Raw genomic sequence first — 19,524 nt, forward strand, 5'->3', positions numbered from 1 at the left:
TTTAATTTATATATATATATATATATATATATATTGAAGGTTCATAATAATAAACTTAGGTTTTTGTGAATGCCACAAGCGTAAGCTCTAAAATGTTTTTGGAATTATGTTTCTATCTGCTTGTCAAGAAGGGGGAGCTTGAGGACCCAAATGCGGGAAGACAGGGCAAGGAGGCAGAGGTTCGATCAAATAAGGGATTTTAATTTCTACAAAACAAAAGGCGAGATCTAAATTGCACGGAAAAACATAACATGGAGAAAACAACAAGGCAAAACGGGCAGCATGACATGGGGGGAAAATCCAAGGCAAAAACGGGCAGCATCACAGGGGGAAGACAGAGGGGAGACAGCAGACTAAATACACAGACTAACGACACAACAAGACACACCTGGGGCAAGACACAAGTGGCTGAGGGCACTGATTGGATCACACGAGGAAGGGCAGGATCACACTTAAACAAGACCAAGGGAGACACACAAGGAAAACAGAACCCAAAACATGACACTGCTTCAGGAACTGAAGAATTATTTTTGAATATTATAGAATTTTCATTTTAGTTAGTTTTGTTTGATTTTGAGTTTTGGTTAGGGTTAGGGTTGGGGTTGTTTTAATTAGTTTTCAAGGTGGTTCTGTTTTACTTATCAGTTTTACATATTTCATAAATGCTTAGTTTTAGTTAGTTTCAGTATTAGTTTTAGTTTAAAAAAAGTGTATTACTTGTACGCAATATTCATAAAACACCATGGGAGCAACGTCATTTGAAGGTGCTTTTCTATTGGCTGTTGCTAGATGACATCACTTTTGTGTGACACTTTTTCAAACGTCCTTATTCCCAGATACTGCATTAAAACAGTGGTATCAGTATCGTTGAGTACTAACAAGTAACATGCCGATACCATTAATTCTGACGCTAATATAGAACTTTGGATGCAGCATCTTGTGTCTTGCTCATGCACGACATTCACTGATGTGTGACATGTTTACTGCATGCCGAGCTAAGATATCCTATTGGCCCTTGAATGCTCTGAACCAATGGCAGGACAGCTTTTTCATGTTGAGAAAAACAAACAAACGTAGGTATCGGTATGGTATCAGCATCGGCCGATACGACGACGATGTATACGACTAAACGTACGTATTTTAGTTTTCGTTGTTTAAAAAGCATTTTCGTTTTTATTTTATTTCGTTAACAAATTATTTTATTTTTTTCCCCCGCTAGTTTTAGTTAACTAAAATAACCTTGCTCAAAAATCACCCATAGGTATCAGAGGCATGTTTTGCCAGGCGCTTTAGGCCTTAATGGGTTAAAACATTTTCATTCACAATAAATAGTCAGATATTTATGCGCCGATGCGTCGTAACAGTTACGGTGGTCACGTGATATGCGGCAAGAAGAAAGTAGTGAGATGGCTGTCTGAATCACCAAACAGAATGAGTGCCCTACATATTAGGCCACTATATAGTGCGGGGCTATGTAGTGAACGAAGGGTTAGGACATTCGGACACAGCCTGTCAATTATTATTGTCGCGTTAGATTCTTAGCTGCTTGTAACTTGTTCACTCCACCATTAAATCCATGCTACTCTGTGCACCAGAGCAGGACAAAGCTTGCTGGCTTTAAAATAAAGCAGTCAGTCCTTTCCAGATACCTGCAAATAGATTTCTATAAATCATTGTTTTACATAGCCACTTTAATTTATGCGAGATAAGAATCGTGTGCTGGTTTAATGTAAATAAATATATTGTAAAGGCATACTGAAGTTTTTTGCACGTTATCTGCGAATCATCTTGTTACCATCAAAGTTTTACTATATCTAAATTTTTATATTTATACAGAGTTGGGTGCGTCAATAAATTTTGAGCATCCGTCATTCGGCAATCTGCAACATTTGGGACATTTGTAACGAATATTGCCCGTCACCCTCAATTTTTTCATTTGATGTGCCTTTTTTTAACATTTCCTCCTGGGGAATGTGTGTGCGTGTCTTAACTCTGTGTTTTCAGTTCAAAAGGACTCTTTGAGTTTCCCTCCAGCAGGGACTGGACTTCGTTTTATAACCCTCAGGAAACGCATACCACAGCTCCGACAGACCTGAAATCCTGTCTGATAAGCAGTCCCCAGACCATCTCTTATGGTCTGGCCTATCCAAAGGAATTAGCCATGTGTTTTTTTGGGGGAAACAATGCCCCGTGGAAGGTGTATGGTACAACAGTGCCCTCCAACGGTCACTATCGATTATCCTCAAGAATCCTGCCGCTCCTAATTAATCTGAAGTCTACATAATTCCGGACATACACGGACTCTATGTACTTGACTGACATCAAATAACTCCTGTTGTTTATCTTTGTACACAACCTGTATGTCTATCTCAAATGAATGATGTGTGTAATTTCTGTAGCCACCTAAGTTTAGCTAATTAGTAAGCTTAGCGGATTCAATAACTTTATGATCGCGGTAATGTTTGAAATGTGTTCAGAATGATAAATGAAGCATCTGGCTTGTCAATTCTGGGGGCGTGACTCCGGCCCCCCTGCTGACACAGCTTTTAAAAGCTAGCACGCGAAGGAACTTCTCTCTCTTTTTTCCTGCAGCTCTTTTTCCTCACGTTCTTTTCCTGGAACACTTTTCCTGAACTCTCTTCCCCATTGAACTGCTCAATGCTTAATGCACTACATACACTCATCAATACGTCTGAGAAGCAGGTGGATTGGAGCGGGAGGATATCATTTCCCTCTGCTCCATCTCACCTGCTCCCAATTTTAATGCAGCACACACTTGTTCAGTTGGCGAGCTGGCAAACTCAGTAAGGGTTAGCTTGCACTAGGTACGCTGGCGTGACAACCGGGACCTTTCCCCGCTCTTCTCCCGGTGTTTCCATCTTCTCTTCCGCCCCCAGTGTTCCGCCCCACCACGCGGCTGGAGGTGGGGTGGGCGCGGGTGCCCTTGCCGCTCCGATGGCACCGATGCCTGGGTATGGGGGGTCCCGGGGTTTGGGGGGCTGGCGGGGTTGGTATCGGGGGCTGCATTAGACTTGGGGCGCGGGCTCCTGAATTTGCTCTCCGGCTGGTGGCACCTACAGGGCCCGCGGGTTGTGCCTTGGCGCTGCCGTGTCCTGGGGGGTTGTGCTTGCTCTGTCCTGGCCGGGGTCAACGGCTCCCCTTTTTGGTGGAGGTTTTTATGCATGCCAGATCCACCACACCAGCATCTACCGAAATTCAAACACAATCTGCTTCTTCCTCTGGTCGTTGAATCGGTGGAGGCTGATGTCTGTGGATCTCACTCTGTTTCATCTATCCTTCCTTCCTTTCCTCAGTCTTTCCTTTGGTCTCTTGAGGTTTCCCTAATTGGTTGGAATTTAGATGTTTCTGGGGTTGGTGAAAGATTCTGGTTGGTAACCCGGTGGGTAGTAGGTGATGTCTGGTCGGTGCTGGATTTCACTTTTCTTTCTTTTCTTTGATCCTTCCTCGGATCTCCTGACAACATCACGACTCTAGCGGGATTCTGAAGTCTTCGGTTTATGTGAACGGTATGGGATTTTTAATAGGTTTTAGGTGAATTAATTAGCACACACTCACACGCACGCACACGCACGTTCTCACGCACATACAAAAAAAAAAAGAAAAAAAAGAAAAAAGAGAGCAATGATAATGACATGTTGAATCAATAAGATTACCGAATGAACAATACTGAGCTCTCTCAGAAAACAAAAGAAAAAAAACAGGGAAAAAAAGGATTTTAACTGGGCACATCCAGAACATGAATCTTGTTGTTCTTCAGACATTCCTTCGTTGTATTTCTGGAATGCTTTGGATTATTGTCATGTTGCATGATCCATTTTCAGTGTTCTCTAGTTGCAGATGATCTGCTTCACAGTGGAATGATGAAGCTCATTTTTGTTAGATGACTTTATAGCTTTGCCCAGACAGATGTGCTGTCACTACCCACTTCCTGAGGTCCCCTGAGATTTCTCTTCCTCTCAGCATGACTGATCTGTATGGGTTCACCTGGGTAAGACTAAAGTGATGTGGTTTTGTCTCTGTTTCAGTCAGTGATGCACAATTTCTTCGCTAAACCTCTCTCATTTCATCGGTCCATTTCAGTTTTTAGTTTAGCTACCAATTTGTCCTACCTGATCTTACTTGACTGCTTGTTTTAAGCAATGCAGCTCAGGGTTCACTTACTTTTGCACCTACATGAATTGACCAAAAACTCTTTTTAATTTAGTTTTGTCTACACAATTGATAAAAAAAAGAGAAAAAAAAGAACAATGCATTGAAGTACTAAACTACACCTGTTATTTCATATAAAATGTAATGGTTCAGATTGAACAACAAAATCACGTTGAAACAATTGGAAAATCCAAATTTTTTAAGAGGTTCACAAACTTTTGCTTGGGACCATTTCTGCCCACTCATGCATGATAATTAGGCTGTTACTGGCAAGTAATGTTATTTTTTCACAGAAAACACTTATCAGTTTTACGCTAGGATCCCTAGTGTAACTTTATTGTTTGCATTAACCATTCAGAGTATTATCTTAGTATTGTTAGTGAGTTAGGTTTACATTTCACAATATTGTTTTTTCTTGTGTGCTTTGCTTTCATTTCATTGTTAATGTTTCTGATAACTGGTTCTGATGATGCAGACCAATCTTTGAGTAGCACTCGGGAAAATACCTTATAAGAGAAAATTTATATTCACATTCTTACTGATAAAATCTGCATTTAGAGCTTCTCCCACACTTATTTTATACGTATTAGTACAACCGTATGCCACACACTGTGGTATTTTTGCTGTAGAGGAAGAAAAGAATGTGAAAATTATGCAGCAAAAACGTGAATGTGTTCAACTTACTGTAAGTGTGGCAAGATGGCCGCTGCCGGCTTCACTTCTCTCTACAGCATGAGTAGCCCAGGTTTATTTTTTTTACGTCCGTGCTGTATCAGCCTGCAAATCCACCCCAGAGTCCATGGACTTTTTTGAAGCTTTGAGCCAGGACAGCATGGTAGCATTTTCATTTCATTTTCTCAACTAAAGAGGCTAAGAGCTATGGTTGTACACACGCGTTGGGGTCAGCTAGCATAGGGCTAGGCTAGCATCACGTTTACAGCTGGCGACTTGAATGACGTATGCACACTTCTTTCGCATATGAGTACTGGAGTAAGCGTGCACATGGTGATGTGATGATGGAAGTCCGTGGATGAGCAGCGCTCGCTGGAACAGCTTTTGGGGATTAAAAACAAACAAACTTCTCCCTTCACTGGTGCCCTTTCTGCCCCTAGCATCTACCTAATCCGCCTAATGAGCGCCACTGGGTATTCATAATAATTGCCCCCCCCCCACGCATTTCATGCCCCCCCCCTCCCCCGAACCCTTAAGCCTGGGCTCAATTCTCAAGATAATTTAATGCCCTATGGGTAGCCCACATGACCGCTTACAAGTTTGAAGATATCTGTGATGCGAATCGACACACCTTGAACATGTCCCTATAGTCAAATTATTTTCAGTCTTAGGGGCGCCATCATTTTTTTGTCCAGGCCTGTTTCATGATTTTTTAAATTTTATGTATGTATGTATTTATTTATTTATTTATGTTTTGCTTGTTTGTTAATAATAATAATAATAATAATAATAATAATAATAATAATAATAATAATAATCATAATTGTATTGTTTTCTTTCTTTCTTTCTTTCTTTCTTCAAAGGTTTACCAACAACTTTCTCTAAGTGTACTGAGCAATTTCTGCAATTTAGGATGTTGATAACGGGTTTTTTTCGAACTCTACGCTGCCGCTTTCTGCTGGCAAGTATGAGAAATGCTTGCGGTGACAACGTCAGGCAATCCAAAACAAAAATATAGGCCATTTTTCGATCTGTGTCTTCTGCCATATCCTATTTTCGTTTCTGAAATAAAAATTGAAAAACAAACTGTAATTACACTTATCCTTACCCATTCCAGACAGCCAAACGAGAAAATCAAACTGTATTTCAATCTATATTAAAATGAAAATCAAATAACGAGTGATTTTTCTATTTTTAATATCTGTTTCCAAATGTAATATTCAACGTTCAAAAAACACACGGACCCGGTCGGCTACTTAGTAGAAACAGCATAATTTATGATGTTTTAAATTTGTTAAACATAAACAAGAGGACTTCAGACATTTTACAATTTGCCTTAAATACATGTATAAATTATATGCTCAATGATGTTTACAGGAGGGAACTTGTAATTTTTTGTTTTATTAAAGAATTATACCTGTAATTCGACAAAATATTCCTCTGCCAAATCAAATATTGGAGTCTAAGGAGCTGAGCGATAAAAGGGGGTCTTCAAAGCAGCACATACCGTCCACATACCAAAAATAGTGACCCAACTCACCCCCGCATGGGAGGAGTCAGATGGCTGCCCTGTGGCTTCAAAGGCTTGCAGGGGTGTGTATGGGCTATCGGCTATCCACTAATATATACAGATCAGTGCTGCAGCTAGACCCGGCCTGCACGGACGTGTTTGGCCTATCAGATGTCCAGTTCTACACACACATCAGTAACTTCAATGGAAACTACGTCATCGCTTCGAAGCGCATTTTGAAGCTGCCATCACTAGTTTAGAAGTTTGTTTGGCAAATCCAATCAGTACTGAAGTAAGACAGTTTGAGGTTACGGAACATAGACGAAAACTAGTGGGTGCATTGTACGACCAGACTGAGGTAAGTGAAAACGTAACAAGCAACTGTCAACAAACTTATTAGCTTGCATGCTAAGTTTGTGGCTCTTGGTTAGCCCACGCAGTTACCGTCTAACTAGTCAAATATCATGTTGTCTGAATAGTTGTAAAGCGTGTGTGCTAAATTGACGTTTAAAGGAGACGCTTGTTGGTTGTGACAGCTGTAAAGCTAATTAGCCAGATAAGACCGCTGATGGATCCAGGATGTTTTCGAAAGGTAGTGCATATTTTGCCGTGACCAGCAACTCTCCTGCTCGTGCTTATTTTGCCGTGAACGTCTCTGATTGGTCAGTCGCCGGACTGTGCGTGGTTCCTGCCTCGCTTCACCCCTTACTGTGTCTTTTCACGACACAAAGTTTTCATTTTAGTTTTGCCACCGAAGATGGGCTGCTAAATTTGAACGTTGTAAATTGGAAGTATTATGTGGGAGTTGTTTCATGGCAAAAAAAAAAAAAGTGAGGAGAATAAAATGTAATACTAATAATAAGAATAATAAGTAAGAATAAAGAATCTCAATAACATATGTGAGAATGCTTCCAGCATTCCCATAATTAGCAATTTTGGTGACTTGTGAAAAGAGCTTCATAACATTGGCTCTTATTGTGTGTGATTATGAGTGACTGCAACTTCTCTGAGGCCATTGAAATTAGTGCTCATTGGACAGTGAACACTAATGCCCACAAACGCTACAATGAAAAGTCAAAGGAGCTCAGAGGTGTCAAAATAGATCTGACGATGCAAATAATTGACTTGAACAAGTCAGGAAAGTTGCTTGGAGCCATTTCAAAGCAGCTGCAGTTCCCCAGACCAACAGTGTTCAGCAATTGTTCGCAAGTATAAAGTGCATGGCACTGTTTATCATTACCTTGATCAGGAAGAAAATACAAGCTATCACCTGCTGCTGAGAGAAAATTGGCCAGGAGAGTGAAGAGTCAAGTGAGAACCACCAAAAAGCAGATCTGCCAAGAATTAGAAGCTGCTGGAATACAACTGTCAGTGTCCACAGTCAAGTGTGGTTTTGCATTGTCATGGACTGAGGCTGCCGTGCAAGAAGGAAGCTCTTGCCCCAAAAGCGGCACCTTAAGGCTCGACTGAAGGTTGCTGCTGATCATATGGACAAAGATAAGACCTTCTGGAGGAAAGTTCTGTGGTCAGACAAAACAAAACTTGATCTGTTTGGCCACAATGCTCAGCAATAAGTTTGGAGGAGAAAGGTGAGGTCTTAAAAGGATAGTTCGGGTTTTTGGACATGAATCTGTATAGCATCCTCACCTAAAGTGGTGTGCAATCACCACTGACTTACCGCTGACAGCGTCCTGTGACCCGAGACCCGGTTCGGTTTTGGTCGAGATGAAAGTAGTCCGTTGGCTGGGCTCACGGAAATAAAGCGTTTTTTTTCTAAAAACAATTTGTGTTCAAAAGAGCATCTGCATCTGTTCTTATCACTGCACGGCGCGCTGCATATCCAACTGACAGTTTTTTGTTTTTGTTTTTTTACTTCTTGAGAGCTCAGTATTGGTCATTCGGTAATTTTACCGATTTGACATGTCATCATCATTGCTCTCTTTTTTATTATTATTATTATTATTTTCCAATTAATATATTTTTTTAATTTTGTGTGTGTGTGTACTCATTAGTTCACCTAAAACCTATTGAAAATCCCATACCCTTCACCTAAACTGAATACTTCAGAATCCAGCTAGAGTTGTGAGGTTGTCAGGAGACCCGAGGAAGGATCAAAGAAAAGAAAGGAAAGTGAAATCCAGCACCGACCAGACATTACCTACTACCCACCGGGTTACTAACCAGAGTCTTTCACCAACCTCAGAAACATCTAAATTCCAACAAATTAGGGAGACCAAAGGAGAGACTGAGGAAAGGAAAGAAGGATAGATGAAGCAGAGTGAGATCCACAGACGTCAGCCTCCACCGATTCAACAACCAGAGGAAGAAGCAGATTGTGTTTGAATTTCGATAGATGCTGGTGTGGTGGATCTGGCATGAATGAAAACCTCCACCAAAGAGGGGACCCATCGACCCCGGCCAGGACAGAGCAAGCACAACTCCCCAGGGCCCCCCAGGACACGGCAGCGCCAAGGGACAACCCCACCCAGTGTAAATACAAGTGTGTGTGTGTGTGTGTGTGGTGCATTAAAATTGGGAGCAGGTGAGATGGAGCAGAGGGAAATTATATCCCCCAGCTCCGATCCACCTGCCTCCCAGACATGTCAGTGAGTGTATGTGGTGCATTAAAAAAAAAGAGGGAGAGCACCGCAGCACCCCACAAGAGACCCAGGGAACGGCCAAGACGCAACCGCCACCCAGCATCCAACAGAGGGGCAGAGCTCAGCTCAGCCAGGGGGGACAGCACCCACTGGCATGCAGTGATTCCGAATATTAACCCTTGGTGCCAATTGGAAGTGAATCTTGAGGAGTTGGTGACTGTAAGGTGATGTTTGATGTAGTCTGCTCGATCCTGCTGGCAGCAACTGGGTTGCTGACTATGAAAACACAACCATTAGTTACAAATTGCCAAATACAGAAACGGCAATGTAAGTTATCGCTATGTGGTGGCTCTCGCTAACAGGCAGAATTAAGTAACCAGATTTAGATTAAAAGATTCTATATACGTTAGACCATGTTTCTATAAATTTTGATATTTGTTTTTTATTTGAGGCAGATATTTTTTCCATTAAAATGTGATTTATGAGGAGGTTACACCATTGGTCGATATTTAGAGTTTGTTTAGTTTTCCAGTTAACAAGAATTTTTTTTCCGCGTTATTAAGGGCTACAAGTGTAGATTGAAATTGTTTACGAGGTAAGTCAGTTGTTGTTAGGTCACCTAGCAAACAGAAGTTTGGAGATAAAGGTATCCTACAGTCCAAGATAGCGGAAAGTTTTTCTAAGACTTTAGTCCAGAAATACATAACCGGAGTGCATAACCATAAAGCATGAAAATAAGTGTCTGTAGTGTTTTGTAAACACTGGAGACAAATGTCGGAGTCTGAGAGTCCCATTTTCTTCATCATATATTGAGTAAGACAGACCCGCGTTCCACCGTAATTATAACTTTGAAAACTCACGATATGTCTGACTACGACAACAATGTCTTTAGCACTAAGCCAAGGGTGTATCTTTATGAACCCGAATATACAGATGCCGATATTCGTCAGATGAAATTAGAACGGGCAGAAAGAGAGAGTGAGAGCTAGTAGGGATAGAGAAGTGGTACAACTTGATCAGCTGTAGCCCTGAGAGAGCGGGTGACTGTCACTGATAAATGGGGTGCACGCAGTGAAAAGTGTGCCGAGATTCAGGGAAATTTTTCATTGGTACAGCCCTGGAAATCACGCGTCCGCTACGAGCTGGGCGATATGGCCCAAAAATAAAATCTCGATTTTTACAGACATTCAGGACGATTAAGATTTTAATAGATTTTAATCTAATAAAGCCAACAAATATTTATTCAAAGATAACGTTATATACTAATGGCTCTCGCTCTCCATTAGCTCTCTCGCATCAGGTAAACACTTACAAACAACTTGGTTTGTGCGTGTCTGTCAGCTGGATGCAGTACGCCGCGCAGTGATACGAACAGAAAAATAGAGCCCGGTGGTAATGGTGGCTGACTTTTTTCTAATGTGCAGTTTTGTGATGCAAATTTATCACTATTTTGAACACATTGTTTTTAGAAGAAAAACGCTTTTTCTGTGACCCCAGCCAACTTGCCAGACTACTTTCGTCTCGACCAAAACCAGACCAGATCTCGTGTCACAGGACACGCTGTCAGCTGTAAGTCAGTGGTGATTGCACACCACTTTAGGTGAGGATGCCATACAGATTCATGTCCAAAAACCCGAACTATCCCTTTAACACCAAGAACACCATGCCTACCATCTAGCACAGCGGTGGTAGTGTTATTCTGTGGGTCTGTTTTCCTGCCAATAGAACTGGCGCTTTACACAGAGTAAATGAGATCATGAAAAAGGAGGATTAAGTAACCCCCCCCCAAAAAAAAACACACAAAAACCACCAGCACTATAAGCAAAGTGAAAATAAAGTAAAAAAATGTATTGCTACCAAACAAAGCAGTCATTTGAATGGCGAATGGAGTGCTGAAAGTGTTTGCGTAACTGCACACGTTAAAGCTTGCTAGCATTGTTTAAACGGCTTTCAGTCTTAAGTGACAAAACAACAGGTGCACTTGTTGCCATTTTTAACTGTCCTAATGGAGTTTAATGGAAAAAAAAAACCCACCATTGCAAAGTTCGAGAAAACGGAAGAGTACGCATGTAAACCTCCATGTTCACTCTTCCTAATTTTCAGACAGAAAATAAAGATCCAAACGGACGCAAAAGATGCTAAAATGGAAAATTTCTAGAACACATTTATTTTGTCAATATCCTGAAACCAAGGGAACAGACGAAAGCATCACGAAGCTTGCTAGCGGACGTACGTGTAACAAAACTAATGGAGTGACGGTCATTTAAGAACCTGCTTCTAGCCCCAATTGACCCCTTCAGTGAAGAAAAATCCTACCTGTCTCTTGATCGCGTCCCAGTTTTGTGTCCTCGATCCAACTCCATTCAGCAATATTGGCTGACATGCAAGGTGGCCAAAGTTTCAAACCATGGGCTTCTTCCAGCCATCCGTCACTTGTCTTCAAGGGGTCAGCAATTACTTTGTCTCAGGGTTATTATAGTTTCGGAATTTTTCATTTTAGTTAGTTTTTATTTTGTTTTGAGTTTTGGTTTTAAAATTTGGTTATTTTTAATTAGTTTTCAAGGTGGTTCTGTTAGTTTTTATTAGTTTTAGTTATTTCATAAATGCTTAGTTTTAGTTCGTTTTAGTATTAGTTTTAGTTTAAAAAAAAGTGTTTTACTTGTGCGCAATATTTAAAAAACACCATGGGAGCAACGTCATCTGAAGGTTCTTTTCTATTGGCTGCTGCTAGATGAAAGTCACTTTTGTGTGACACACTTTCAAATGTCCTTATTACGGTTCATATAAAAATAAATGACTTAAAATCATCCCCAAAAGCTCATGCATTAAATTTATTACCAAAGACTAAAATGAAGGAAATTTTTGCTATAATTATAGTTAGTTTTAGTTAGTTTTGTAAGCATGAAATGTAGTTTCAGTTTTCGTTTTTTAAAAGCATTTTCGTTTTTATTTTATTTCATTAACAAAATTGTTTTTTGAATTTTATTTTTATTTTTTTCCAACAATTAACAATGACGTAGTCATTTTTCTCAGCGTCTCTCTCTTCCTCCTTTGTCGATAAGACTGGTAGTTTTTGGATCGATGCAGCATATGCAAGGGCAGCCAGTTCGTTCTTTCCGTTTCTGTCTGTTGCCGAACGCAGTCCTCGTTGTAACAGGCAATCCACGGCGACTACAATAACGCTTAATAAAATCATCAACTTTCATGCGGTTGAAATCGTTTAAGTCTCTATTGCGTTCCATTACTCTTGACTACTATTTGGTAGCAGGGTAACGTTTTCCTGCCCACATTGTACTGCGCGGTCCGAGATGCACACTTCGCTTATTGGAAAGTAGAAACATGCCCTCCACATGTAAAATCAGTCCTGGTTTTTTTTCTTTTCATTGTTGCCACTCTAGTGCACTTGTTGATAATTTCATCAACACCAATACCAAAAAAAAAAAAAAAGAAGTGATTAACAATTCCCTCTGCTACACAACAACCGACCAAATAATTATCATTCATTCATTCATTAGTGCTCCAGCGATGGTCGGGGAGTCCCGTTCCTATGCGTTGAGCTGACCATATGAACCAGTTTTTTCCAATGCTGCCGATCTTGTGCCAGCTGCTCTGCGTCCTCCACGTCAATGCCGTGTTGTTGAAGGTCGCTCTCAATGACATCAAGCCATCGGGTGCGGGGCTTCCGTCGTGGTCGTTTCCAGCCTGCAGTCTTTGGGTCAAACTGGACGATGGCTCGTGTAGGATGGTCTGGGGGCAGACGAAGGACATGGCCGAATCAGCGGATGCGGCATTGTGCAACCAAGGATGATGCTCGGGGCTGGCGCGTGCGGGCACTAAGCACTTCATTGGAGACTCGCTGCGGCCACCTGATGTTTTTGATGGTTCTGAGAGCCCTGCTATCAAAGCTATCGATACTTGCAGCGAGAGTAATTTTTTTTTGAGCAGTGTATAATAGAACATAGAAATTAAAAGAAATTAAAAGAAAATAAGATGAATCCAACAGAAACTATATTTGTAAGAAAACTTTGTATAACAAATCAAATATTTCCAATAAAGGAAATAAGTTAAGGGCTTTTCTAGTTATAACCAATTTCAGAGATTTGCAAAACAGTAGAAAATAATTTTTCCAGTCGAGTAGACACGGTTTTGTTTTGAAATATATGCACTTGTGAATGAAAAATTTCCCTAAAAGCAATAAAACATTCAAAGCTAATTCTAATTTCTTATCTTCCTGAAACACACCAAACAAAATAGCCTCTGTCAGGGGGAAATCAATATTTCTGATTGAAACCAACTCCTTAATTTAGTCCAGTAGGAATGTACTGTGTTGCAATGAAAGAAAACATGGTTCTATTTATATATATATATATATATATATATATATATATATATATATATATATATATATATATATATATATATATATATATATTTATTTATATTTGCTAGCCTTGCCAGGCCCTATGCTCCGTCATGCTCCGTCAAACTCTGGGGGAGCTGCTCTCCAGGCCGCCCCTCTGTCACGAACTGTGCAGTCCTTTCAGCCTACGGGGGGGGATACGGACCTCACATGTCACAGACGCCCGTGAGGTTCGTCCCTCTGGCCGAGGGCCCCATGGTCAGCCCCAAGCTTCACACACCACGCCTCGTCCCTCCCGGACCCCTAAAGCTGAGAGGGCCAGGGATTGAGCCTGAGGTGCCAGCAGTCGGTTACTTTTCCTGTCGCCAGCTCACCTACTGGACTGCCTTCGCTTCAGACCCATGGGTGCTTTCAACCTTGTCTCATGGGTACAGGATTCAGTTCCGAAGCCGACCTCCTCTCTCCAACCAGGTCAGAGAGACTGTCATCAGGAAAAGGCACTAACTCTAAATCGAGAGCTAGCAACCCACCTCGCCAAGTCCGCTATCAAAGCAGTGGACCCCTTGGCTCATCCAGGGGGATTCTCCTCCCCCTACTTCCTCATTCCAAAGAAGACAGGCGGATTACGCCCTATCTTGAATCTGAGAAGTCTCAACCGTTACCTCAGGCTGCTTCCCTTCTGCATGCTGACTACGTCGGCCGTGTTGAGGACGATCGCCCGAGGGGAATGGTTCACGTCAATCGATCTGAAGGACGTTTGCTTCCACGTCCCTATTGCTCCTCAGCACAGGAAGTTTCTCTGCTTTGCCTACAGGGGTCGCCACTGGCAATTCAGAGTACTTCTTAGAGTACGCTGTCACTCTCTCCCAGAGTGTTCACACGTGTAGTGAAGGCGGCCCTTGCACCCCTGCAGTCGAGGGGCATGAAGGTGCTTCCTTACTTGGACGACTGGCTGATATGTGCACCGTCCAGAGATCAGGCAATTCGAGACACGTCTACGCTTCTACAGCATGTGTCACAACTTGGTCTCAAGGTCATAGAAACCTAGTTACATATGTAACTGTTGTTCAGTTTTACATCCACATCACAGAACACACAATTATTTGCATCAAAGTCTAACCTCAGTCTTAAAAACTCCTTTGTCGGGTAAATTTCGTTCAAGATTTTGAATTAAACCTCTTGCTTTGGGAGGCACTGGGAATGAAATATAATTCTTTCTTATGTTTTTAATCGTATCCATCTTAAATAGTTTCAAAATATATGCCCTTTTAATTGGATTAGGGTAGTACTCATCTAACAACACATTTCTGATAACCTAGTTGTTGATCAGCTCGGGGTCCTTCGGCGGCCCATACAGATGACATTTGCTGGAAGTTTTCCCATGACGTGAAGAAAATGTCTCCTTTTTTTCGTCAATTAACTGATTTGTGTGTGAAAAAAAAATCACCAGCTCAAAGATTGGGTCTTGGTCACAGTTGGGTGTTGCAACAGCACAATGACTCAAATACACATCAAAATTGGTAATGGAATGGCTAAATCGGGCTCGAATAATGGTTTTAGACTGGCCTAATTTGGCCTTCCCGAAGTCAGACTGCACCAATTCTGTCAAGAGGAGTAGTCAAAGATTCAACCAGAAGCTTACCAGAATCTCGTGGATGGCTACCAAAAGCGCCTAATTGAAGTGAAAGTCAAGAGACATGTAACCAAATATTAGCATTGCTGTATGTATATTTTTGGCGCAACAGATTTGCTCACTTTTTCTGTTAACCCCGAATAAAGTCATAAAAGAACAAAAATTAATGAATCTTTTTTTGTAACAATAAAGTATCCGTTCCAATTAGCCTATCACAGAAAAATCGTTGTAGAAACAACTGTAAGGTCAAGAGAGCCATGACGACGTGTTCTTTGCAAGTAGAGATAGACCGATGGGGTTTTTTCAGGGCCAGTACCGATGCAGATTATTAGTAGTGAGGGAGGCCCATAACTGATATTTGGATTCAATATTCCTTTTCAGTAAAAAGGAAAAAAAAAGGAGGGGGGGGGAATATTGGCATCAAATTTTTTTTAAATACAAATGCCAATCTTAACTCTGTTGTAATGTCTTAAAGCATGTTTATTGAACAATTTTTCAAACTTCAAAATGTAGAAGTTATTTATTTTATTTTATTTTTTAATCTTAGAGAATAGATAGACATCCTTTTAAAGTTCTAACAAAATGTTCAGGGAACAGTGAATGAGAAATCAGTTAGTGAGACGTAGAAAAGAGGTGAAAGCGTTTCTAAATCCGCGACAAATGCAATGATAAACTTAAAAAAATTTGAAAATGTTATTTTCAGCAATCAAACACATCAGCAAAACATGTACCCAATGTTGGAATATTCAAAATGTATTTATAATTACAAATGTTTCACATTGATTTTATATCATACAACATTTTTCGTAGGTCTTGCAAACCTTTTCACATGATAATCATAACACTTGATCGAAGTTTACTTGCCAACTTTGGGTTGTGAAAATTTTTCTTTTTTTTTCTTTTTACTCGACGTTTTACACCAGTAACCTGTATTAACCAAAAGATAAATAGAACATACATTTGCTGCCACAAGACAAACATTGCTGTGTTGAACGCAGCCGATATTCTCCATCCAGACACGAAGTAATTGTACAACTCCAGGCTCTTAATAGCATCAAAGTCCTCCCAAGTGTAGGCGCTCTTATTTACAATTAAATAATTTTAAATGTTGTGGTAGCTCACTTAGGGGAACGTAGTGGTTTCCTTTGACCAAGCCGATGGTGAAAGTCCATACCTAGGGATCTTGCCCTCCAACCAACTCCGTCTTTTGGAGATAGCGGCTTAGAATGGCTGGTTGCAATGAGTCGCATTAAGCTACTTTTTATTTTATTTTATTGTTTTTTTACATACACAACCCCGATTATCGGTCTATCCCTAGTTACAAGTGTATGTAAAAATTTTTTTTAATCACAACTGTATAAATAGAAGACTGATTGCTGAGATTACTACACAGATCATCAAACCCAATGTTAGCTACAGGCACAGACAGCGACCCCCACTCCCAATTTAAAACTATCTTCTGCAACCAAAGGCTTTTATCTGCTGTGATTGGAACTCAACCAAGCTATGCTAATGGCCACAGTGAACGCCGCCCAGTAGTTTGGATGGGCAGAGAGAAGCGAGAGAACAAAAAGCAATAACTAACGACAACAATAGGAAAAACAACACTATCAATGACCTTTGATGCACTGGAATGTTATCCAGGTGGCACTATGACATCGCGGTTGATGGATCGCTTGAAGCGCTCGCTCTTCAAAGATGGTCAGGGGCAAGGGCCTGAGCAGCTGGGGCGGACGGAGGATGGCTGCGAGGCGGAACTAGAAGAGGAAGATGAGAGTGGGACAGAACGACTGGGTGGCACATTGTCCTTCGATGGCAGCGGAGCGCCGCAGGACAGAGTGGAAGAGGAGGGGTCGGGCTTTGACAGTGACTCAGACTTCTTGGGCGAGTCACTGGAGGATGTGCTTAGTAGCACAGGTGAGGCAGTGTGACAAGAAACCACAGCCAAGGTAAAAGTGTTTATTTGATTTTCTTCCCACCTGTTTCTTTTCTCCACAGATGCCAGTCCTGTTGGACCCGCTCCTTTTAACTTGCGCGGGACTAGGGCAGGAATTTCCCAGGCAGATATATTGTCATTTGAAGTCACTGATGCTACTGTGGTCCAGGATACGTCCACTAAGTATGTGGTAAGTTGCGAGTTGAAAGGTCAAGTAATCTCATGGACCTGACACTGATGATAATGTAAACCCTTCTGCCAGGTGTACACCGTTCACGTTGTCCAGGCGGGTACCAGTGACAAGACACCGGCCCTCATCACCCGCCGTTACTCTGACTTCCAGCGGCTGCACGCCACTCTGCGTCATCAGCATGGAGACCAGATGAGACGTGTGTGTTTCCCACGTGAGCACAATGTCCACCAGGGTTGTCTTGTGTTTGGCTGGCCTGTGTGATCACATACTGTTTCCCTTTGCAGGGAAGAAGTTGCACAGGAACTTCACAGCCGAGACCATCGCCAAGCGAAGCAGGGCCTTTGAGCAGTACCTGACACATCTGTGCTCTCTCCCAGGCTTGTGGGCGGCGCCATGTGTGCGCTGCTTCTTTTACCTGCCAGACCTCCAGACTGGACAGCTGCTCATTAGGTTAGTGCTCACTTTCTTGACTTGAAAAACTAACCATCTATTCTGTGAAATGGTTAATTTCAACTCTTCCCTGAAAAGATTGTCAATTTATGTTGAGCGATTATGATTTTATAATACTTTTTTTGAATATTTTTGCATTAAGTACAGTATTGGCCATTTTGAACAGTCACGTAATCATCGTGACGTATCGCGTGTGTAAAACATATATGACATGACTGCTAATGACAACAAAGACACTCACCAAGGAATTATTGCGTCCCACAACAGACATAAAAGGTGGAATTACGCCCTATAGCAAAGAAGCACTTCTTCAAAAGCAGTACAGCCACAGAGGACTTGCCTAAGATTTGTGTATAGCCAAAAGCTGGATGAAACTGGCCGATAAAGAGGGCTCATTCAGCCGGCCGAGTCGAAGTTGGGGAGCGTCTGCAAGTTGCATGTTACAGAGGCTCAATTACCAGTCAAGTTACCATTGACATTGGTCACTCTGGAAATGTAAGTTGTGGACGGTCCCTAACTTGGTAAACATCCGGGTGACTTTTACTCTGACAGGCCAACTACATGTTGTGTGCTTAGCCCACATTAGGAGAGGCCACCCACCCGCTGCTCCACCACCACATGGAATGACATGAAACCTGATTTTACTCTGATCAAAATTGGCGCAGTAATTGGGATAGAAGATGGTCTTTTTCATTGCCCATTACGTCAGCAAACACCGATTGAAATGAATAAAGGTAGCTGTCGTTTACGCACTAGGTACGTTGTCACGATCACGCGACCAGGATAATGGCATTTGCCACGGTATGTTCTTATTTTGATACTTAATCGTTTTCAAAGAAAATTCAGGGAATAAGATGCCAGAGATATATGATAAGATATGCACTTTTATTCTTTATACACAATGCCTAATCCATCCATCCATCCATTTTCCTAACCGCTTATTCCTCACTAGGGTCGCAGGGTGCTGAAGCCTATCCTAGCTGGCTTCGGGTAGTAGGCGGGGTACATCCTGAACTGGTTGATGCCTAATCCAATACTGGAAAATAAATTACAAGTCTTGTATTGCTTTAACAAAGAAAAGTAGAGATAGACCAGGCCGATTATCGGCGCAGATATTGGGCATTTTGATGAATATCCGTATCTGCCTTTTTCAAAATCTGATGACCGATAAAAGGTAACTCTAAAACCATTTTAATCTCAGGGAACTATTTAAATTTTCAGTTAACTTTATCAGAGATGCTGCTGACCCTGGGAACCTTCTGAACCTTTAGTTTTTGTTCAACATTAAAACAATGAGATGTGGAAGTTGTAGAGTTTACATTTTTTGTTATTTTTTTAATTTTGGAAATAACAGAGCTATGGTATTTACTTCTTTAAGTTTCTATTTAACCTAAGACATACTCAGGGTTTTACCTGGCTCAAATTGAGGTAAAGGTGGTATCGTCTTGACTATGATGGCTGACTACCAATACCAGGTATCGGTAACGCTGCCAATACCAGTAGTGATGGCTCTTTTTAGGGAACCGGCTCTTTTGGTTAGGCTCACTAAAAATAACCGGCTCTTTCGGCTCCCAAATGGCTCTTTTGATTTTTTGTCGCTTAAATAAATATATTAGCAACAACAATTTAAAACTATGCGCAATATGAATTACTAATGTGAAAAAATTGCACTATATCAAATGTTTGTTGTATAAAATACACTTTTATTTATAAACTCGACAGTTATAAAAAAAAGAAAATAGAAAGTGCAAACAAATTAGATAGTGCAAAACAAACATTTAACTATTTACAAATGAACTTAAATAATTGCTTTGGTTATGTTAGCTGCATTGTCACTAACACAGCAAACCACTTTGTTGTCCACGCCCCACTCTTTTGCCACTCTGAGCAGCTCCTCAGCTAAGTTGTCAGAAGTGTGTCTCTCACTGAACTCAAAACAATCCAGAAGACAGGACAGCATTTTGAAACTTTCAACAAAGTGACATGTAACTGACAAGTAG

The 19,524-nt window shown here is 41.2% G+C and overlaps 1 protein-coding gene across 1 annotated transcript in view; it reads left to right on the top strand.

The window, feature by feature from the left end:
- The first annotated feature begins 6,454 nt into the window (after positions 1-6,454).
- snx21 (sorting nexin family member 21) overlaps positions 6,455-19,524 on the top strand; it is a 30,904-nt gene continuing 17,834 nt past the window's right edge. The window contains exons 1-5 of the mRNA XM_086070163.1: positions 6,455-6,710; positions 16,590-16,862; positions 16,944-17,071; positions 17,144-17,270; positions 17,359-17,524. Of these exons, the coding sequence (XP_085926289.1) occupies positions 16,598-16,862; positions 16,944-17,071; positions 17,144-17,270; positions 17,359-17,524 (686 nt within the window). The 5' untranslated portion in view covers positions 6,455-6,710; positions 16,590-16,597. The remainder of the gene's footprint in view (positions 6,711-16,589; positions 16,863-16,943; positions 17,072-17,143; positions 17,271-17,358; positions 17,525-19,524) is intronic.

The sequence above is a fragment of the Leptonotus elevatus genome, chromosome 2, assembly GCF_054856555.1.
Source record: "Leptonotus elevatus isolate MCC_2025b chromosome 2, RoL_Lele_1.0, whole genome shotgun sequence".
Classification (NCBI taxonomy): domain Eukaryota; kingdom Metazoa; phylum Chordata; class Actinopteri; order Syngnathiformes; family Syngnathidae; genus Leptonotus; species Leptonotus elevatus.